At 36.2% G+C, this 23,745-nt stretch overlaps 1 protein-coding gene across 2 annotated transcripts in view; it reads left to right on the forward strand.

Annotated features, from left to right (window-relative positions):
- PEX6 (peroxin 6) overlaps nt 1–19,786 on the forward strand; it is a 74,553-nt gene extending 54,767 nt beyond the window's left edge. The window contains exons 8-17 of one of the 2 annotated variants that reach the window (XM_089453321.1): nt 12,954–13,025; nt 13,881–13,967; nt 14,068–14,190; nt 14,321–14,431; nt 14,609–14,647; nt 14,744–14,865; nt 14,955–15,099; nt 15,479–15,559; nt 18,502–18,768; nt 18,931–19,786. In XM_089453321.1, coding sequence (XP_089309447.1) covers nt 12,954–13,025; nt 13,881–13,967; nt 14,068–14,190; nt 14,321–14,431; nt 14,609–14,647; nt 14,744–14,865; nt 14,955–15,099; nt 15,479–15,559; nt 18,502–18,591 — 870 coding nt within the window. In that variant the 3' untranslated portion in view covers nt 18,592–18,768; nt 18,931–19,786. The remainder of the gene's footprint in view (nt 1–12,953; nt 13,026–13,880; nt 13,968–14,067; nt 14,191–14,320; nt 14,432–14,608; nt 14,648–14,743; nt 14,866–14,954; nt 15,100–15,478; nt 15,560–18,501; nt 18,769–18,930) is intronic. The other variant, XM_089453320.1, reaches the window with a different exon arrangement.
- The last annotated feature ends 3,959 nt before the right edge of the window (nt 19,787–23,745 follow it).

Here is a 23,745-nt window from a genome sequence, read left to right on the forward strand (position 1 = left end):
CCTTCTTACAACCACGAGAAGCGCGGGATTTATGGCCAAATCCTTGTCTACTTCTTCACTTGGTAGAAGTTTTGGGAGGGCAAGAATAACCATAAAATATTAAAATCAATCAAAGAAGAAGTATCGGGTCCTAGGACCAACTCCATGCTCTCCATTAGGGAAACCATACACTCTGGAGCAGAAAAGAACCAAAAGGCCATTGGAGCAGATGTAAGAAAAAAAAACATACATTAACAGTTACCTCAAGCGATCGCCCACAAGCCTCCTTCTGCAGTTGTGCTAGGTCACCTAGTTGCTCAACCCACTGTTCGCTGCTCAACCTACTGTTCGGCAATTAGATGGGGTGAACACAGATTTCTCCTCCGACTCTCAACAACACACCTCAATGATGGAATGACTCATGAGTGATAAGGCCCGATGAACCAAAATTTATGGACGCGTGGGAGCAGAGGCGGAGTCAGTTTTGCGCAAATTCAAGGGAATTAAGGATTTTTTTTGGCACCAAAGAGAGAATTCCCGCCAATATCTATCATGTGAGTGTTTCCATAGCTGGGTGTTGATTTGGAGTTGTTGACCACTACTGGTCAACTTCCCATGCAGTACACCCCCTTTTCTTGGCAGAAAGGGGTAGCACCTAATCAACATGTCCGTGCCATCCTGCAGTCATCAACAGCTTGATCGATTTATGTTGTAAACCCAGTCTGCATATATGAAATGTAAATAATCTTAGCAGATCTGAGTCATGTATGTAAATTGCCTAGGTGGACCTAACTTTCTAATGATAATCTACGTCCCAGAAGGTTTTTCGTCTCACCGATCTACGATCGGCAGAGTTTTCCTTCAACCTGACCCCAAAGCCGGGATGGATTTTGCCATTAGAATTTTAGGAGAATCCTAGTGTGTTAATCTGCTAGATTATAGTTGTGTCGCAGAACTGGGTGGTTTATGAGGGTCTATGTTAAGTGGGTTTGTCCTCTTAAGATGTAAATTGTAAAAGTCATGATGTAATGTGTTTTGAGGGTTAGAAAATGTTTTAAATCCCCTCATGAGTCCTAAGTCCTAGGTCCTAGGAGGATTTTTCCAAAGGCTAAGTTCGAGGATCCATTTTAAAATGAATTAAAAAATAAAAAAATAAATAAAAATAATAAAATAAATAAAAATTAAAAAAAAAATTAAAAAATGAAATAAATAAAAAATAATAAAAAATTATAAAATAAGGCAAAAACCCTAAATAATGAAATAATAATATTTTAAGTGAATGCATGCAAAATATTATTCTTTAATAATTCGACGGATGAGATTAAGAGATGTCTTGATCTCCATCGATGGTCGAGATTATTTCGACATGGATCATTCGAACTAGCCGTTGGGATCATTTCCTTTAAATAGGGTGCTAGGGGTCATTTCAAAAATGGGATCTGTGAGTCTGGTACTGAAGAAGCTCTCTTGTAAACTTTTTCTGGTTAATAAAAGAAGACTTTGGGGTCCAAATCTTGCTGGTGTTACTCTCTGGAAGTGCTGTGAGCTAATTTAGTTTCTGCATATTTTATTTTTCAGCCATTAATAATAGCTTATTGTAGAGTATTGTGAGCACAGGTATCTTGTTCACTTGCTAGGGTTTGAGTGCTGTTAGGGTTTCTGAAGTAATGGCAGGTATCTCCATTATTTTTTGAGATCTAGCAGCATTTTTGCCCTCTTTACTGATGGTTGAAGTGAGCTGTGCAGGAAAACTCTTACTGAAGAAGATTGCCGGGCGTTAGGGGAAGTTCTCGGCTGAACCAGCCAACTCCCGCAAGCATTTTTTGCTGAGCCCAGTTGGATTTGATCCTGGGTCTATCATTCAGTTTATTTTTCTATTTTGCATGAGAGATTTTCTGAAGTTCTTCACAGTGAAAACCTGAAATTTTCATTCTTTAAAATATTTCTGTGCTTATTGCTGAATCTGGCTGTTAAGGGGCCAAAATCTTAAATTAATTACGCTGATCTAGGGTTTCAAATTTTTGCTTTATGCAGTTTTCATTAGGGTTTGGTTTTCTTGTATAGGGTTTTCATCAAGATCAGATTTTCGGAAGGAGATCAGGGCTGCGCGGATCATAGCACTCCTCTGCTTAAAATCGTGGCCATCTTTCACTGCTCTCCCACCATTGCACTTTGCGAACAAGCATCAAAATAAAAAGAAATGCAGTAAAATATTGCTTGCTGGTCGGTATAGCCAAGGCAAATCGATCTGCATCCCTGTTCATCTGCTGAGCCCACGTATTGCATTACCCGCGGAAGGATCATTCGGAAATCGGCAAATTCATATATCTACACGCAGATAGTCTAAACGACACAGCGTGAGGTGAAACGTCATTCAGTTCAATTGCTCAGCACTTCGCACTGGCATCAGTATCATTGACCGTGAGCTCTTCCGCCGACAAACTCCCTGCACACGTCCACGCACAAATAAAAAGGGGGAAAGCATTGAAACAATACTAGGCCAGGTAATTTTTTGCTGCGTGGATCGATTTAAAGGTTTAGGCGTGGAACTTTCCTTGTCCACCATCGAAAGTTTTCAGCCAAGTCATTGTCACGCGGGTCAGTTTTTTCCACCACGCCGGGTAATAACGTAAATCGTTTTCGGATTTTGCTGAGAGATATTGCGTGGAAGCTCTAGGTAAGTTTTCATTGTTTGCTATTTGCCGCCGTCCTCCCTGCGTTTTCTCGGCCTGTCGTATTTTTTTTTTATGCGTAGGTAAAGATTCGTTTAAGTTTTGCGTTTCACATTTTAGTTTAGGATGTTAAGATTTTTTAGATTTTTTTTTTTTTTTATATATAATGATATGCGTTTTGGTTCGCTTTAGCATAGGGTTCATATGTAGTTTCGATTTATTTTTAGATTTCGATCTTTGCTTTTGAATATAAATTCATAAAAATATATATATATATATATATATATATATATATATAGATATATATATATATATTAAAAGTTAAGCGTAGGTTAGAAGTAGTTAGATTTCGATTTTGTTTTAATTAGTTTTTTTAAGTTTAGAGTTTTATAAATTTAGGATTTTTTTTAAATTTTCATTTTTTATAATATAAAAAAAAATAAAAATATAAAAAGATTTATTTAAAAATAAAATAAAATAACTTAGGCTAAATTTTATTTTTATACATTTAAGTTTTAGATTTCATTTTTTAGGTTTTGTTTAATATAAAATAAAAAATAAAAAAATAAAAAAATAAAAAAATTTTAAAAATATTGTGGGATATTTTTGCCAGTTTCAGTCTTAGCTCGGGAATTACCTATGTTCCATCTTTTATGCTGAGGTTGAAAATTTTAACGTGGGAATTGGTGTTTAATCTGATTCAAATTTTCATCTGATGGTTAATTCCATGAATGTGGTCTCTTGTTATTATTATTCAAAGCACTTTATCTTTCGAAATCTTAATTTGTTGGAGTATCACTAAGTCGTTAAGCATTTTTCTCATTTGATAAAAGTTAATGATAAATGATTACTCCTAATAAGATCATATTTCTGCAGCATATGGTAATTAATCGTTTAAACATTAACTCCACAAGGCACTGGTCTTTTAACTTCTAAATCCTTTTAGTGCTTATCATATCGTGTCTCCCAACCAACTGGTCGACAGTTGGTTTTCAATCATTGTATAGGGTCTACCCCCCTTAGCCGCGGGAGACAGGCTTAAACGGAGGGATCGGGGATCAGAGTGACAGCCCTCGGTCTGAGCGTTGTCGTGTCAATCCGCGCGACAACATTTTTTGGCGCCGTTGCCGGGGACACTTTGTTCTCGGTGTTTCAAACGACAATCATCCTTCTCATTTTTATCTTTTCATCTGGCCCGGCAACGCCAACATTTTTGGCGCCGTTGCCGGGGACAAAGTTTTTCTGTTCTTGGAGTTTCATCGACATTTATCTTCTCATCTTTCTCATCTCTCATTTGAGCTGGCAGACTCGACCTTTGGGGTTATCATTTGGATCTTTCATTGTCTTATTTTTCGTCATATCATCAGTATCTCTTCGGTGTGTTTCTTGTTTGGGTGGCGACTCCATTTTCTCATTTTTTCCAGACAAGAAGCCTTGCTCATATCTGCTTGTGATTCCTTTTTGGATCTTAGAATCAGATTCATTGTTCAAGTGGCGACTCCACTGTTTTCATCTATTGATTTTCTTGAGCAGATATCTAGTTCTATCATCCTTTTAATCCCTTATCATTCATCATGGATTATTCATTTAAGCCATGTCGTTTTACTAAACGTCTCCATGATTTTCCGGAAGAGGCCATTTCTAAATTACCTATCTTCTCGGGTGGTGATTCAATCGCTGTTAGAAGGCATCTAGGCTTGTTTACTCGCATAATGATCATATATTGTAGACCCCCTCAGTTTAATCATGAAGATATCAAAATGCGTCTATTTGTCCTTTCTTTAGAAGATGATGCTTTGAATTGGTTTAACAATTTTCCTAAGGATTCTTTCACTTCTTTAGAAGACATTATCAATGCTTTTAAAGATAGATATGGTTATCCAAACAGCTTGCCTTCTGCCCCTAAAATTGTGCAAAAGAAAGAAAGTAATCCTATAACAGGACCAGCTGTTGAAGAAAGATTGCAAGATCAGAATGTGTCATCCACCAGTACTATTGCAGATCAAGACCATGATAGTGAAAAAGCAGGAACAAATGATAATGAAAGAGAAGAACAAAAGCAAATTATATGAGACCTAATGATGCTAGTAAAAAATATGGAAAGAAATCAAGCTAATTATGTCAATGATGTCAAAACTTTATGCACCCACCTGGAAAAACGTAATAGGGAGATGGAAATCATGCAAAATCAGCATACTAAAGAAATTGAGGCCATGAAAACTAAGTATGAAACAGAAATTAGAATCATGCATAGCAAGATGTCAGGATTAGAGGAAAATATGGTGACCATGAAAGCTGATCATGATAGGGAAATTAATTCTATGCAAAACAAGTTATTAACTATGGATGAAGAAATGACTATCATGACGTTCGATCATGATAATCAGTTGGCCACCATGCAAGCAAATCATAAAGAAGAAATAAACTCCATGCAGCATTGCTTGATGGACATAAAGGAAAAGAACGATAAAGTAATAAAAGATATGGAAGAACATCATGCCAGGCAAATCAGTGCTATAAAGCTTGAACACTCTAGTCAGATAGATGCCATTAAAATACAGGTTCAAAATTTTCAACAATGGTCAGAGAATAAAAGACACCAGGGGACATCAACAGAGCAGGAACCTTCTCATTTGTTGCAACAAGTTCCATCTTATTATGAGGAGGTCATTGATTCGATTGAAAGGTGGTTAATTGAAGGAGATCCAGATAGACTTAAAAACGACAAAGATCAGATGCAAGATAAAGAAAGACATAGCACGCATATCTTACATACTTCATCTGATAGTTTTGAAACAGAAAGTTCCATGTCATCAGTAATTCAACTTGCCAGAAAGAAAAAGCGCAAGAGAAAGAGAATGAGACGAAGATTTGATGCATCAGACGGCCGCGAGCAGCTTGATTTTCGGATAGGAAAAAGTCCTACCATATGCAAAATTGGACATGGCACATCCGACAAGCAGCCAACAGATTTGCCTGAAAGCAGGCAAATGCTCAGTATGCACTATATTGAACACATCTGATGCCATGGGGCATCCTTTGTATCGTATTTCTAACCCTACTCCTTGTTTTTTCCGCATTTTTTAGGATGAGATTTGCTTTTCTAGATAGTTAATAAATAAAGAGCTTTTATCTTTTCCTGTGCTTAATGTTATATGATGATTTTTGGATGAACGCTACTTATTTTTGTTGTATGGATGCAGATTCTGGATTCTCACATTCCTGCAAAGCAGCAACGTGTCCCCAAGTAGAGCCAGATGTTGACCACTACCGGTCAACTTCCCATGCAGTACACCCCCTTTTCTTGGCAGAAAGGGGTAGCACCTGATCAACATGTCCGTGCCATCCTGCAGTCATCAACAGCTTGATCGATTTATGTTGTAAACCCAGTCTGCATATATGAAATGTAAATAATCTTAGCAGATCTGAGTCATGTATGTAAATTGCCTAGGTGGACCTAACTTTCTAATGATAATCTACGTCCCGGAAGGTTTTTCGTCTCACCGATCTACGATCGGCAGAGTTTTCCTTCAACCTGACCCTAAAGCCGGGATGGATTTTGCCATTAGAATTTTAGGAGAATCCTAGTGTGTTAATCTGCTAGATTATAGTTGTGTCGCAGAACTGGGTGGTTTATGAGGGTCTATGTTAAGTGGGTTTGTCCCCTTAAGATGTAAATTGTAAAAGTCATGATGTAATGTGTCTTGAGGGTTAGAAAATGTTTTAAATCCCCTCATGAGTCCTAAGTCCTAGGTCCTAGGAGATTTTTTCCAAAGGCTAAGTTCGAGGATCCATTTTAAAATGAATTAAAAAATTAAAAAATAAATAAAAATAATAAAATAAATAAAAATTAAAAAAATTAAAAAATTAAAAAATGAAATAAATAAAAAATTATAAAAAATTATAAAATAAGGCAAAAACCCTAAATAATAAAATAATAATATTTTAAGTGAATGCATGCAAAATATTATTTTTTAATAATTCGACGGATGAGATTAAGAGATGTCTTGATCTCCATCGACGGTCGAGATCATTTCGACATGGATCACTCGAACTAGCCGTTGGGATCATTTCCTTTAAATAGGGTGCTAGGGGTCATTTCAAAAATGGGATCTGTGAGTTTGGTACTGAAGAAGCTCTCTTGTAAACTTTTCCTGGTTAATAAAAGAAGACTTTGGGGTCCAAATCTTGCTGGTGTTACTCTCTGGAAGTGCTGTGAGCTAATTTAGTTTTTGCATATTTTATTTTTCAGCCATTAATAATAGCTTATTGTAGAGTATTGTGAGCACAGGTATCTTGTTTACTTGTTAGGGTTTGAGTGCTGTTAGGGTTTCTGAAGTAATGGCAGGTATCTCCATTACTTTTTGAGATCTAGTAGCATTTTTGCCCTCTTTACTGATGGTTGAAGTGAGCTGTGCAGGAAAACTCTTACTGAAGAAGATTGCCGGACGTTAGGGGAAGTTCTCGGCTGAACCAACCAACTCCCGCAAGCATTTTTTGCTGAGCCCAGTTGGATTTGATCCTGGGTCTATCATTCAGTTTATTTTTCTAATTTGCATGAGAGATTTTCTGAAGTTCTTCACAGTGAAAACCTGAAATTTTCATTCTTTAAAATATTTCTGTGCTTATTGCTGAATCTGGCTGTTAAGGGCCAAAATCTGTAAATTAATTAAGCTGATCTAGGGTTTCAAATTTTTGCTTTATGCAGTTTTCATTAGGGTTTGGTTTTCTTGTATAGGGTTTTCATCAAGATCAGATTTTCGGAAGGAGATCAGGGCTGCGCGGATCATAGCACTCCTCTGCTTAAAATCGTGGCCATCTTTCACTGCTCTCCCACCATTGCACTCTGCGAACAAGCATCAAAATAAAAAGAAATGCAGTAAAATATTGCTTGCTGGTCGGTATAGCCAAGGCAAATCGATCTGCATCCCTGTTCATCTGCTGAGCCCACGTATTGCATTACCCGCGGAAGGATCATTCGGAAATCGGCAAATTCATATATCTACACGCAGATAGTCTAAACGACACAGCATGAGGTGAAACGTCATTCAGTTCAATTGCTCAGCACTTCGCACTGGCATCAGTATCATTGACTGTGAGCTCTTCCGCCGACAAACTCCCTGCACACGTCCACGCACAAATAAAAAAGGGGAAAGCATTGAAACAATACCAGGCCAGGTAATTTTTTGCTGCGTGGATCGATTTAAAGTTTCAGGCGTGGAACTTTCCTTGTCCACCATCGAAAGTTTTCAGCCAAGTCATTGTCACGCGGGTCAGTTTCTTCCACCACGCCGGGTAATAACGTAAATCGTTTTCGGATTTTGCTGAGAGATATTGCGTGGAAGCTCCAGGTAAGTTTTCACTGTTTGCTATTTGCCGCCGTCCTCCCTGCGTTTTCTCGGCCTGTCGTATTTTTTTTTTATGCGTAGGTAAAGATTCGTTTAGGTTTTGCGTTTCACATTTTAGTTTAGGATGTTAAGATTTTTTAGATTTTTTTTTTTTTTATATATAATGATATGCGTTTTGGTTCGCTTTAGCATAGGGTTCATATGTAGTTTCGATTTATTTTTAGATTTCGATCTTTGCTTTTGAATATAAATTCATAAAATATATATATATATATATATATATATATATATATATATATATATTAAAAGTTAAGCGTAGGTTAGAAGTAGTTAGATTTCGATTTTGTTTTAATTAGTTTTTTTAAGTTTAGAGTTTTATAAATTTAGGATTTTTTTTTAAATTTTCATTTTTTATAATATAAAAAAAATAAAAAATAAAAAATATAAAAAGATTTATTTAAAAAAAAAAAATAACTTAGGCTAAATTTTATTTTTATACATTTAAGTTTTAGATTTCATTTTTTAGGTTTTGTTTAATATAAATAAAAAATAAAAAAAAATAAAAAATAAAAAAATTTTAAAAATATTGTGGGATATTTTTGCCAGTTTCAGTCTTAGCTCGGGAATTACCTATGTTCCATCTTTTATGCTGAGGTTGAAAATTTTAACGTGGGAATTGGTGTTTAATCTGATTCAAATTTTCATCTGATGGTTAATTGCATGAATGTGGTCTCTTGTTATTATTATTCAAAGCACTTTATCTTTCGAAATCTTAATTTGTTGGAGTATCACTAAGTCGTTAAGCATTTTTCTCATTTGATAAAAGTTAATGATAAATGATTACTCCTAATAAGATCATATTTCTACAGCATATGGTAATTAATCGTTTAAACATTAACTCCACAAGGCACTGGTCTTTTAACTTCTAAATCCTTTTAGTGCTTATCATATCGTGTCTCCCAACCAACTGGTCGACAGTTGGTTTTCAATCATTGTATAGGGTCTACCCCCCTTAGCCGCGGGAGACAGGCTTAAACGGAGGGATCGGGGATCAGAGTGACAGCCTCCGGTCTGAGCGTTGTTGTGTCAATCCGCGCGACAAAAGGGGTAAAATCGGATGTGCTCTAAGCCTCAAATTTTGCAGGAAGGCTTGAGCACATGCATTCCAAAGAACCCAGAAAGCGTTTTGGGAAATTCCACCCAGAAGTGATTTTATTAAAATAATTAATATTTTTAATGGGGTTCCTAAGTCTAAACTTAGGAAAATTAAAATATTAATGGGTGTTAATCTAATGAGGGGTGAAACTTCTAGAAAAAGACACAGATCAAGCCAAAACGATCTAAGCCTTTGATTATGATTTAATCTAGATTGTTGGTTGTCCAACAGGAAGATATAAGGAGCTTGAGGGTCATTTGGAAAACACACAGAGAGATTGAGGAAATCGATTTTCTAAAGTGAGAAGTTCTCAGGAGGAAAAATCAATTGAAGAGAGCTCTTGCAGTTGAGGGGCAGAGATAGTAGCTTCCGGAGAGAGAGATTCTCAGCCGAAGATACATTAGCAGAGAGAGACAGAGAGTGATCCAGTAGCCTTGACGCAGAGGGTGACGCAGGGCCAGAAGGGCCATGCAAAAGCAACATAGAGGGAGAGAGAGAAAGTAAAAAATCAGAGCAAAGGGTCAGTTTCAACAGCCGAAAACTGGGGTGTGAGACCGGGAGGCTGAGAGCAGTGACTTTGGGCTACTGATCGATTCCCCAGTTGGGTGACGCTGTGCCTGAGAGGGTTGACGCTGGGACAATGTAGAGGCAGCGCAGAGATAACGCAGGGCCTGCCAGGGGCACCTCATCTAGCAGCCGGAACAACCGAGACTTTTTCTCAGTGATTGTGTGAGGTAAACTCACAAAGCTTTTGCCAATATTTCTCTCTGTAACTGAATAACCCTGTGAGGTATTCAATGATGTATTCAGAATTTGCTACTGCTTAATAATAATAAACCCTCAGAGCTGCTACACCGGTTTTCCCGCATTGGGTTTTTCCGGGGACTTTTGTCCAAAAATAACTGTGTCCTATGTGTTTCTATTTTCCTTGCTCAGTTTCTATGTTTCAGAATCATATTTAATTGGTGTAGGCTGCTTTAGTAATTTACTTCAATGTTTCAAGAAGAAATCTGAAATAAGCTTGTAATGTAATTTACAATCTAGGAGAAATAGATTCAGTTGGTTGCAGTAGGATTTTTGAGACTGTTAGATCTAGGAATTTTCACACTGGGAACTCTACAAACTCCACTCCTGAGTTACTTGGTCGGTGTCCTCAAAGCTCTGGAAATAGTCCCTAGCTCCCATTGCCATTCCTTCTGAAAAGGGAACGCTCCGTTGCAATTCCAAAGCTCTCGGGAATGCGGGAATCATTGGAACGGGTTTCCCACCTCTCGGGAGTGGTTCTCGTGTAACCAAGTCATATACATTATATACAATATTCACTATATAAAAAAATATCTATATCAATATATTTATTGTTAAAGTTGGCAACTAGGGCCAAATTCCACTTTGGACAACTCATTTGATGGAGATAATTATTGCATTGAATTCCTCTTTTCTAGAGGACCAAGATTGACCTAAAAATCACTAAATTTGGACAAGGAGAAATGTGTTTTTGAAGTGAAGCCCACACACGTGCAAATTGTCAAGGTCGGATACAATGTTATGTAGGCTCATGAAGCCCAAGAGACTTGTCTTTTGAGCCACATTGATTCATATAAATAAGAGAGGCCTCCAACCTCATTTGGTACTTCATCAACTCAACACATTCTTCTCTCTCCTCATCTGATTGGTTTGTACACCTTATTGGGCAGCTGTTCTCTTCACACGTGTGGCTGAAAGAAGGACGAAAATCACAGGAGCTCCTTTCACTACAATTTTGTGGGAGATTTTACGTTTAGGAAGGCCACATTAATTGGCACAAAAATCAAGGATTTCTGGGCACTTTGACCTGCATTGATTGCAGCTCTGTTTGACTGCAGGGTTGACTTTTGCTTGATTGGGTTTGACCACTCCAAAGTTGATTGTTTTGTGCTGACTTTGACCAAAAAGAAAGGACGAGTTCATTTCTCCTTTCACTGAGCTGTTTTGGAGAAGTTTGACCAGACTTTGACTGGAGTTGACTTTCTGGTTAGGGCTGATTTGATTGCTGTGGACTAAGGGCAAAATTGCAGATTTGACTGGGCTGTTTTGGACAGTGATTTGGCAAGTCAATTTTGACTTTGACTTTGTATTATTGTACTCTCTCTCTGCTGAACATTTGATATTTATAATAAGAAGAATTGATTAAGGATTTCCCCCTTGTGGGGCTTTTCCTTGGCATTTGTCAAATATTGGTGTCCTGTTGTCTTGGCTTGGCTTCTGCCTTTATTGTTCATATTCTATCTATAGTTACTGTCAATGTGTTTAATGGTTGATGTGATTGCTATTGGAAATTATTATTAGGCTAATAAAAGACATTGAAGTAATTGTTGCAAGCATAGAACATACCATTGTTATCTAAAATTAATATTTATATTTGTAAAAAGAGTATATTTTATTATTATAATGTAATTTTTAAATAATACAACTAAAGTTGATAAAGTTTATGAAGGCAAAAGAACCGAAGAGCATGGGAATATATAGAAATGTTGGTTATTATTAATATAAAACTTAATAATACAATAAGGTGTTTATATAGTTTCACATAAAAATATGTTCATATTTATCTATCTATATGTATTTTATAGAATGTAAATAAAATAAAATTTAAAAATTTATTGTTTATTTTAAATTATAATATAATGAAAATTAATTCAAAATTTATTAATATAGTTAAACAAAATTGAAATTTATTGATATATAAGTTTAAAATGAATTTTAATGGACATCAATCATCATCATCATTATGTTAAGCATTGAAAGAATTATACATCTATATCATACTCATATGTAGAAGGCACCTATTAACACAATAAGAGGGCTTTTTACTTTTTTTTCTCTGTGGTTCACGGTCCTTGGAGATCTGTGACTCTGACATTCACGAAATAATTGTACAAGGCAGATCTACTTGAAAGGATCATTTCCTACTGGCTCAACCACGGAGCCTGACCTTGAGAGTGTTGAGAGGATTGAACTCGTGACTCCCCAATAGTAGAGGTGCTTTAATGACGGGGACTCTACCAACTGAGCTAGTCTTCGGGGCTTTTTTTACTTATATATATATATATATATATATATATATATATATAAAGTTGATACAAAATTATTTCACTTAAAGTGGACATTGAAATATTTATTTATAATTGACATTGAAATATTCATTTTGTTATTAATATATTTTCTAAAATGTCCTGTGGCAACACCATGTTGAACACTTAAGGATTTACACATCTTTCTATTGAAATATTTTATGTAAGGTGGACACTAAAATATTTTATTTATGGCTGACATTGAAATTTTTGTTGTTATTAATATATTTTTTTAAAATTCCTTGTGTCAACTCCATGTTAACTTGTGAAGAGGAATTACACATCTCCCTCTTAAGAAGCATGTATGGGCAGAATAATTTTATTACTTTCAATTACTTTATATATATATATTGATGTAAAATTATTTTACTTAAGGTGGATATTGAAGTAATTTTCTTAAATAACACGTGTCAAACTCCATGTTGAGCATAGAATGAATTACACATCCATACTGAGCTGTAGAATGCACCTTTCAGTGCAATCACAGGCAAGTACAGTCTCAAAAATTTATTAGTCAAAAAGTGTCATGTATGGAAACATTGTATGCTAGATTATCTGGATTGGACTCACGTAAATTTGAGTGATTACAAATAACTTAAAAATCAAAGATTCTCTGTTTCTGTTTAAAAAAACATCGATTAGTCGTCATACCCATGTATTGATTGAGTCATATTTATAATTTTTGCAGGTGCCAAATGTAAAATGGGAAGATGTTGGTGGACTTGAAGATGTGAAGAAGTCCATTCTTGACACAGTACAGGTACATCTGATTTATCCTCTGTCATTGTTACAGCCACTCTTCATATGAGCACTCAGAAATTCCATGTTGGAATCAACTAAAGGAAAAATATGTATATTGTTAGATACAAACAAGCTCCTCCGCTGTGGATGTGATCTGAAAAACAAAATATAGTTTAGTATGTAAACAAATTTCAGAATTGACGAATGGTGATGTACAGGTAGGATAATTTGTGCTCATTTGAATCAGAAGCAACAGTTAACATCTCTTGCACCTTGTTAGCACCATACGATACTCCAGTGTTAGAACATGGCTTGAGCATCACGTTGTCTTCATGCTTTCTTGCATCATCTCTCCTGAGAATCTTGGAATTACTTTGATTAGTCGTAAACCTCTAAATAATAATAAGAGAAGACATTATTACCCCGGTTGAAGCATAATAGGACTTCAGAGGTTACATTGATATTCGGCTTCTCCAAAAGGCCAATGTTGGATATGAATTACATAATGAAGAGCAACATTTCCGAAACAATGTAGGAGTTGATACAGGTTGATAATGATAGAAGTCAATTGGAAGAACTATTTGAATGAATTCTTAATTAATACCAAATGAAAAGCTTCACTAGATTCGCTGCTAAATCACCATGCCCATGTGCTATCTGTGCAGGAGCTACAAATGTTGATTTATAGTGATTGATTATTATAGATTGGATTTATTGTAGGTCAAATGATGATACGCTAATTTCCTTGTAGGTCAATACTTGTACATGGTTTCCTCCCCTCTCAATGAATATGGCTACAGTTGTTTTGAGAAAAGCATGTTGTTGTGATTGTTAGCATCAGCAACTAACAGTGCTTGTTGCATGATGTTTATAGCTGCCTCTTATGCACAAAGAGCTCTTTTCATCTGGGTTGCGTCAACGTTCTGGTGTTCTTCTATATGGGCCACCTGGCACGGGCAAGGTAAATTGCATTCATTATAGCTGAGAATGCTTTGAGTGTGAAGAATAAAAGCATTTTGTATTGACTTACCTGAGATTATGTGTCTTTTTTTGTTCACCAGACATTGTTGGCGAAAGCAGTGGCAACTGAGTGCTCACTAAATTTTCTCAGTGTGAAGGGACCTGAGCTGATCAACATGTATATAGGAGAGTCAGAAAAGAATGTTCGAGATATTTTCCAAAAGGTATATTCTTGAAGAGCAAGCAAAGAATCATTTATTTTGTTGAGGTGAATCAAACTGAAGGTTTTCAGACACAGACTTTGAATTTGACCATGAAAATGAACTTGGAAAATTGTGTCTTCCTTATGACTAGGCGAGGGCTGCCCGGCCGTGTGTCATTTTCTTTGACGAGCTTGATGCCCTTGCTCCTGCTCGTGGGGCATCTGGTGATTCAGGTGGAGTCATGGACAGAGTAGTATCTCAGGTACAATCACTATATATATATATATATATATATATATATATATGATCTAGAAATTCATTTCAGCCCTTTGTAAAAGCACAATTTTTAACCTGTATGGATCACCACCCATACAAAGGGTGGAAAGCGTGTGTTTTATGTAATGAATTGTGTGATGATCCATATTTTATTGTTTTACAGATGCTTGCTGAAATTGATGGTCTAAATGAGACTACCCAGGTATATCAAGTTTTGAGTTTGGCACTGCAATGTTGTAGACTATGTACGTTAGCTTTCTGTAAATGAAGATCTGTTATCCTGTCAATCTTTCTCCAGGATTTGTTTATTATAGGCGCTAGTAATCGGCCTGATCTTATTGATCCTGCACTTTTACGGCCTGGACGGTTTGACAAATTATTGTATGTAGGCATCAGCTCCGACTCATCTTATAGAGAACGGTAAGTTTATAGAGAGATTCATAAGTCATTAGCTATTTCCTAAAATAACAAGTACACTGTCTGATAATTGAAAACACTTTTACAAATAGGGTGCTGGGAGCATTGACCCGAAAGTTCAAACTTCATGGAAATGTATCATTGTCATCAATAGCAAAAAGATGCCCCCCAAATTTTACTGGTGCTGATATGTATGCTTTATGTGCGGATGGCTGGCTTCAAGCTGTTAAGCGAAAGGTACACCTATTGATGTTTTCTCATTACTAAATCATGCCTTGCCTTGCCTTTATGTTGTAGGGGCAATTGTTTTTTTGGATTTTATATGAAAATATTAAATGTCAAGCTATTAAATTACTTTTATATGTTCATTTTGAATATTTAAATTTTATTCAAACATCTGCTTGCAAATGTTCTGAAAATATTTTGCAAACTGATAGAGGAACTAGCGTTTTCTGTAATGTGTTTTTTAATTACTTTCCTTGATGTAATTTTTTGGAAATTTTATGAGCAGATTTTGACACGTTATTACTGTTTCTTCTGGATGTTTGGAAGTTTGAGGATTTCAATGACTTTATTTAGAGAGCTTTTTTGTTTGTGCTGTCTTGGAATCTGGCAGTTATCAGATAAAAGGGCAGATGCCCCAAGGGACAATGAAGATCATGATTCAGTTATCGTTGAGCATGAAGATTTCATCAAGGTATTGGCTTTGTCATTCTCTATATCTTTTACACAAAGGCATGATTTTTTTATACAGAAGAAGTGCATCCTGGTAAATTATATGTGCATGAATGAGATAAAGATATTGCATGTTAAATCACATGTTTATTACTACCTACATGCAGGATTCTGTGCATGTTTTGAGTATTTGGTTTGTTAAGAGAATACTTCCTTAAATAGTATCTCATGATTTATGACTTGATTTAAGGATTTCACCTCTGCAAGGCACTCTACTTGAAATTAAGCCCTCAAATGATATGGTTTTTGTTGTTAAATGTGCAATACTGGAATTATGTGTACTTGAGAAGGGACATACTAGTCCAGAAATATTTTTTTAGGATACTTCCTTGACAAGAGTAACTTGATCTTCTAATGCAGAACTTCTGTTATGTCTACATATTTTCACGATGACTGGCAAATAATCTTGAGGCAAAATGCCAAGCCACTCATTTCCTTCAGATGGCTTGAAAAGATGACTATAGTTGCTGCTTTCACTGCTGTATTAATTAGCAATTTCTGATCCCAGTAGATGTAGAATATCCTAAACCCTATTTTGAGATGACATTACATTCATTCCTTGTAATTATATTTTGTGACAATGCAAAGAGCTATTAAGAAGGGATTAATGCATCACGTAGATGGATCATATCTCTACAAATGAGTATCTATTTGGTTTCCACAAAAGCTGCCATGAAAACTTATTCGCTGACTTGCAAAGTCATGTTAGATTCTGGGTCTATTAAGGAATTAATGCATCAAGTAGATGGATCATATCTCTACAAATGAGTATCTATTTGGTTTCCACAAAAGCTGCCATGAAAACTTATTAGCTGACTTGCAAAGTCATTTTAGATTCTGGGTTTATTAGGGCAATTTCTTTTTCCATGCTATTTGCAGGAAGCTTTATCATTCGAAATGTTTAGACTTTAGACTGTACTAAACTGGCTTGATTTCTGAAGTGTCCCCGAAATACCTGGGATCATCTCCCTTGTCAATAACAATTCCAGAGTCTAACAAGTATCCTGAGCTTCCCTAGTGTAATATAAAAAATTCTTCTGCTGCCAGTACAACAATGCCAAAATTTGCTAGGAATGATATATTTAAATCTGTTCAAAGGGTCATCATCCTCGAGGGAAATCGGTCTGTGTTTACAGCGTGCACGCAAGCTTAAATTGTCAATATTAGTGTTAATTGTTAACTACTGAAAGGTCTAATATGCAGGACACCGAAGACGTACTGCATGTCTGATATCAATTGACTTATATCTCTAGCATACAAAATTACGAGGTCCAGGTCTAGCATTTTCAATTCTCAATATATCCCATATGCTATCCAAAGATATGCCTAAGTGACCAGAAGGCGGAAACTCCTGAAGAATTTGCCAGAAACGCGGATCCCCGTTTCCGATACAGAAATGGATACAATTCTTGCCCGAAATGCTATAAAAACGTTTTTGCATCGTTTCAAAAAATCGGAAACTTTAGATTTGGAATTGGATACGTTTCCAAGGGATCACAATTTTTTTGGATCCGTTTCCGGAAACGGATCCATGATCCGTTTCCGGAAACGGATCCATGAAAATTGTGATCGGAATCCACCCTTAAAATGTTAAAAAGCGTGAAAATTTGTATAGCCATAAATAAATAATAAAAATGAAGAAATCAGATTTGCAAATAAACTCACTATAAACACAGTCTCATAAAGTCTCTTCTAAATCTTTAAAAACAACGACACTCCATATATTTATCAAGGATCCTTACTAAGAAAAAGATAGATGTTGAAAAATGCAAATAAAAGGGTTTGATGAATGTCTTCGTAAAGAGATTTATTTGAGCGATTAATTTTCATTTTGGTTAAGGTTTTGTTAATTGTCATTGATTTTGCTCTTGATTTCATAAATCCCTCCAATATAACAAATTTTCTCTAGCCAATCTTGTCCCTGCATATAGTCAAGCGACCAAGCTGACATTGAGAAGATTGAAATGTTGAAATAGGTCTTGACGGAATATCCTAATGATCCCATGGGCCTTTTAATTGTCATGCAAGGAAGATAGATATCATTTGCCATGCATGACACGTTCTTTGAAGGAGTTGGACCCAAAAGCACAAAGGTTGTAGCATTTCTGATTACATTACTAATGATGATGATAATATGTTGAATGTTATAATAATCACTAATGGTGATGCCATTGTTTATGCCGAATTGATGATGATGATTTGTTTATGTTGAATTCATGACAATGATTATGTATTTTTAGATATAGATTCTAGATTCTAAAAGGTGAATGGTAATATGAAATATATATATATATATATACACACGCCGTTTCCTCGCCGTATCGTATCCTGATATTTTGAAAATTTGTCGTATCCGTTTCAAACCCCATATTCGTATCCGTTCCCGTATCCGTTTCAGTGCAACTTAGAGATATGCATGCATGTGCATATTGATATAGCCATACAAGTGATTCACTATGAACTCTGGGTACAAGTCAATCGTTTTGACCTTAATTAATGTAAGAGATACATACATGTCCACTGGGTTGTGGTTTCGTAGCAACTTGGAGCACTTGCAACGGAGTTCAATTCCTGCTGTACATGCTTCAAAGTTGTTGCAACTGAGTCTGGGTGGAAATCCAGAAACCTTGATGGGCCACACTTTTGGTGTTTCTCAGAATTCTCAAGGTCAGGTGCAAGTCCCATGTGGTTTTGATGGGTAGGAACCCATTTTGTGATTTATAAAATGTCCATTTACCCAAAGAAAATGGAAGGATAAGGAGCACGCACAGACATACCATCTGCACTTTTAAAATATATATTTTGTCAGTATCAAATTGTAAGCTTTCTTTAATGTTTATCTTATCAGGTTGCGATACTCTTGTATTTATGATTGCCTAAGCAACGATTTTCTTTTCTCTACAGGCGCTTGGAGAATTATCCCCATCGCTCTCTCTGGCAGAACTTAGTAGGTATGAAAGGTTGAGACAGCAATTTGAAGGGCAGTCAAAATAAAAGCTGTATCTTGCAAATGTATGGGAGGATCATTCTCTCTCCTCCTTAGGGAGAGTATAGCAAGGTTATGGATCCATTTAGACTTCCCTTGTAATAAAATACAAGATGATTTGCTGAGCAAGATCACCAGTCAGAAGATTGAACAACAGCATGCACATGTTCACCATCTATTCAAAGGTAAACAAGTAAAACAAATCATTGTTTGTTTTGACAACGCTTTGAACCTCTGAACTTTTTTGATGTTTAACTGTCATTCATTTCTTGAGAGCCATTTTACATGTTTGCAATCAATTCTAGTAAGTTCTTGTATCTTTATTTATTATCCACCCAAGTCTTTAGCTTTTCTGTCTCACAGCCTTGACACCATTTCTGCCGGAGCTGGAGGTTAGCAGGGGATTTGATTTAAAGGGCTGTTTGTAGGAAAGAGGGCTACAGGAGAAGTATTGCTGTTTCTGCCTCAGGCATAGTAGATCAATTCACAGTGCATTTTTTAATAAAATCAGTGTTTCCATAGCTGAAGCAAAAACAACGTTTGACAGAATGAAAATGGCATACCATTTGCTCTAATATCTGTCACATGGAAATATTAGTGACAAACAATTTCTCTATTGTGACCATTTGAAGGAGATTGAATATGGGTCTTCAGAGAATGATATATCAATCCACGCTAAAGCTTAAAGCTTTTTCTGGAAGGTATGAACTTCAAAGTTACATTTCTAATGACTAGATGTGAAAGTAACAAGTCATTGAATGTGTTATTGTAAGCATATTCCCATGTTCAATTTATACTCTCATGTATCATCATAGACTGATCCATAACAGCTGAATTTGTTGCATTGCATTATTTAAGCACATTCTGACCAACTTATTTGATGCTTTGTTGTCAAAGTTGTATCTATGTTCAAGATTGCTCCTTTGGGTTCAGGACTAAAACTGATCTAAAAACAGGCTTTGTAAATTGTTGATAAGCCATTCAATTAGTCAAATTGGAAGACTATTTCATGGACTTCCAATACCTGAACAGGGAGAGTACTTTGAAAGACGAATCAGTTTGATTGTATACTCCACATGTCAAGCATAATAGACCTAGAATTTAATCTCCTCCCTTGGCACCAATTGTAGTATAAGTCCATAAAAGAAATGGATCTCTTAGTGACAGTAACTTTGCTATGCTTAGTTTGTGAGCTCTACAAAATTTTGATTGCAAAATATTAGGGAAGATTGGAGAACAGTAGAGAAGACCAAAAATTATAAAAAATCTCAGTTGATTGTGGCAACTGTTGAAAAGTGTAACTAGGTTCGGTCTTCATAATAACATGTGTAATTGTGATTTTATGTAATTGATGTAAAGAAGAAAATAAAATTATTTTTGTAATGCTTGAATCATGGGTTTCATGATCAAGGAATTTCATTTTTATAGTAGAGGCTCCCATTGTGAGCCCTTAGGTTTAGTCATCAAGTCATAAAGTCTATTGAGTCAATGTCAAAGATGAAAGACCCATTTGGGCATGTTACACATTGTAAAAGAAAATTTATTTGTATCATAAACTCTCCAAGACCTCGTCACTATCACTCCTTGAAGTCGGCCTAAAAGATGATTCTAGAAAAGACATGTCAGCCTAGGCACATATTCAAGTCGGCTTATTTTGGATGCACTGACCACTATAAATAGGCAGCTCAACCTACATTTGGAAGACAGAATTTCGGTCAAGGAGAAGAAGGCAAAAAGAAGTGTGAAGTTCTCAAGAAAGGCAGCCTCATAACTAGGAAGGAGAGAGATCAAACTCATTTGGCACTATTTTTGGGTTAATATCTTCACACGTGTGGCAAAAACTAGGGTTTCTGCAGTAGGGTTACATCTGCCCTGGTAAAAGACAAGTAAAGGGTCTCCACTCAATCATCATTGCTAGCCGAAATAACAAGGAATAGTCCTCAAGGTAAGCGAAGGAGAAGCACACCAAGAAGAACCATAATTCAGCCCACACGTGTGTCTTTGCAGTGATTTCAAGAAGCCGAAATTGCAGATCTGTGGAGGAAGGCCAAAACTTTAGAGTAGCCAAGATTAGTAGTGCATGAAGGCAGTTTGACTTGTGTTGACTTGTGCAAGAAGGAGAAGCAGTGAAGAAGGATCTTGTGACTTGGTCTTGGAGAGGTTGTTGTGTCAAGGGTCTAGGTCATGGTCTTGGTATTCGTCAATTGAAGTTTCTATAAGAAGAATAATTCGTTTGGGTTTTCCTCTCAAGTTGGAGAGGTTTTGGCCTTGGCTAATCACCTACATTTTGTGTCTCTTGTCTCTTTATTGTTTATGCTTTGGTAGTTGTTTGATGAAGAAGAATACTATAATAATCTAACTAAAGAGAAGATCCTAATCTATTGAAGTAAAAAACATTCACAAGCAGTTATCATTAATAGAGAAATCACGTAATCTTGATGCCCTAGATTTCTCAACATGGTATCAGAGGTAAGGTAACAAAGTCAAGGAAGGGCATCTTATCAAGGGACACTCGAGGGTCAAATCTCGAGAAAGACATCAAAGCAAATCTAAAAACATCATCTTGGAGTCAAGATCTACAAAGAAATATCAAAACCCAAGAAGAAGTCTACACCAACATAAGTCTTGGGATCCTCAAGTCATCATCAAAAGACCTCTAAGGCCCTACTCAAGTTGAAGGGATCTACAAATCAAAGTCACTTGAAGATTTTTCATCCAAGAGAAGCAAGATCAGGGACATTGTCATCATCATCAAAAGGCAATCTTCCTCTCGTTGAAGCAAGGTCCTTACCATTAAAGATGATTATCCAAGGAGCGTCAAGACATCATCAAGAAGTCATCAATGATCATCATCAACAAGGACATCACCATCAAAGGATATAAAATGATCTCCTTCTTTGTGGGGACAAGGATCATTTTTGAAGAGAACTATCTTCATCAAGGAGAATCTCTCTATTAACCATATCATCATCAAAATTCACGGAGGCATCAAGTGGAAGAAGCATCTTCTCAAGTAAGTATTTTTAATTCTGAATCTGTCAAAATGTCTTTTTGCAAGGAAAGAAACAAATTGGTTGGGGCTTCAAACTATCTTTCATGGAAGAAGAATAGTGTTCTGAATCTTATTGAAAATGAGGCTATGGATCATGTCAAAGGATCTGTCACCAAACTAACGAAAAAAGATGCTCAAGCACTTGAAAAGTTTATGAAAGGGGAAGTGAGGGTTCAAAGGATTATCATAGAACCCATTAAGGATCCCCTCATTCCATATGTATCTAAACTCGACACCTCACAAGAAATATGACAAATTGGTAGATTTGTTTTCTGTAAGCATTGCAGGAGAAGTTATCTCTCCAAGGCAAGAGCTCTACAAGCTAAGGATATCGAAAGAAGAAGGAATAACCTCATACTTTATGAGGATATCTGAGATAAGGGATCAACTTCAAGATCTGGGAGAAATAATGTCTGATAAGGAGATGACCACTGTAGTACTAAATGCACTACTAGAGGAGTGGGGTAGCTTTACTTCAAATATTTATGGGAAGAAAGAAGCTACTCCATTTTAGGATCTATGGTCATTATGCAAGATTGAAGAAACTAGACTGAAGGCTAAAACTGATGTGGGATCCAGTGAGCAGAATCAAGCATATGTTGCTATGGCAAAGAGAAGAGGGAAGTATGGGAAATTTGGTCCTCAGAAAAAGAAGAACTTGGCTAAGGTTCAATGCTATGGATGTCAAGAATATGGGCATTACAAAAGAGAATGTCCTAAGTTGAAGAAGGACAATAACGAAAGAGGAAGAGAAGAAGCTCATATCATTGAAGAAGTGGAGGAAGCTGAAAAGAAGAAGTCCAAGAAAGAGGAAGTAAGAGATCTCTATTATGATTGAGATAGTCTTCCTCACCTAGTTCTTTTCAAGTTCTTAGTTTCAAGTCGTCTGTTGTAAGATATGGATATCATGAATCACTAAGGAAAATGATAGGATGCATCATGGCATCATAAAAGCATTAAAAGCAAGAGCTCGTGACATCATCATAGAGAAGCATGAAAGATAGTTGAAGTCTATGGCAGTCACCCATGGAAGGATATAGCTCTTGGAAACCTCATTAGAAACATAAGTGGTACTTATGGGAAAAGGAAGAAAAAGTCATCTAGTACAAAGCTCATCATACATTAGTCAAAAGGAAACATTTGTTGGATGAGGATACTCAAGATCCTCTATTGGAATATTCATCGAAAGGTTCACCAATCAAAAGGAAGCAAGGGTTTCATCAAGAATTCCAACTTGTGGAATTCATGGGATGATGGTATGATGACAAAAGAGGTGAAGCAGATCAAGGGATTGAAGTTCTTTCAATCAAGGAAGTTGCTGAAAAGAAGTCTAAGATGACCTAAAGGAAAATGAGGTATGTATGCTTGTATTCAATATTATAGAGTCATGTCATATGGTTACAGAGCCATGACATATGGTTGCAGGTACCATGGATAAATGCTCTATCTTGAGAACATGATCAAAAGAAAGGATCTCCTTCTTTGAAAGGATGCAGGAAGGCATGTGTTACACATTGTCTAGATGAAATCAACATAATATATCCTCATATGGAATATCAGGTGGTTGAAAAATTGGCAGAACTATGACTAGAAGTTCCTAGAAGGAAATGTGTGAAGACAGAAAGGAAGAGATCATGAAATATGCAACTATGAAAAAGGCAATTAACATCAAAGGACTGAGAGATTTGACTAGGATATCTCCATGAAAGATATGAAGACTTTGATGAAGTCTGAAAAAGAAAGGGACCCTTAACAGTATATATCTTTTGGAGATGTGTCAATGTGTATGCAGGATGCTGATGTGAACTAGAAGATGTCATGATGAAAGAACATCACAAAGGTAATTTTGATTTAATGTTCATTCCTTATTTTTGAATGATATCCAAAGGAAGATCTATAGATATCTTCCACCACTGAAGTCCATGTTAGGATGAAAGATCCTTAAGGAAACATGGCATGAAGAACGCAACATGGCCTGAAGGAAGGCCAGATAGGAACTGATGGATCACTTTCCGATGAAATGAATAATGACATGACTAACTCATGGATGGTTTGTGCCCTACGTAGAAGTCCCAAAACATGAAGACTCCTAAATAAAGAAAAGAAGTTC

The sequence above is a fragment of the Pinus tabuliformis genome, chromosome X, assembly GCF_031772625.1.
Source record: "Pinus tabuliformis cultivar Carrire ecotype Pingquan chromosome X, CPIR1, whole genome shotgun sequence".
Classification (NCBI taxonomy): Eukaryota; Viridiplantae; Streptophyta; class Pinopsida; order Pinales; family Pinaceae; genus Pinus; species Pinus tabuliformis.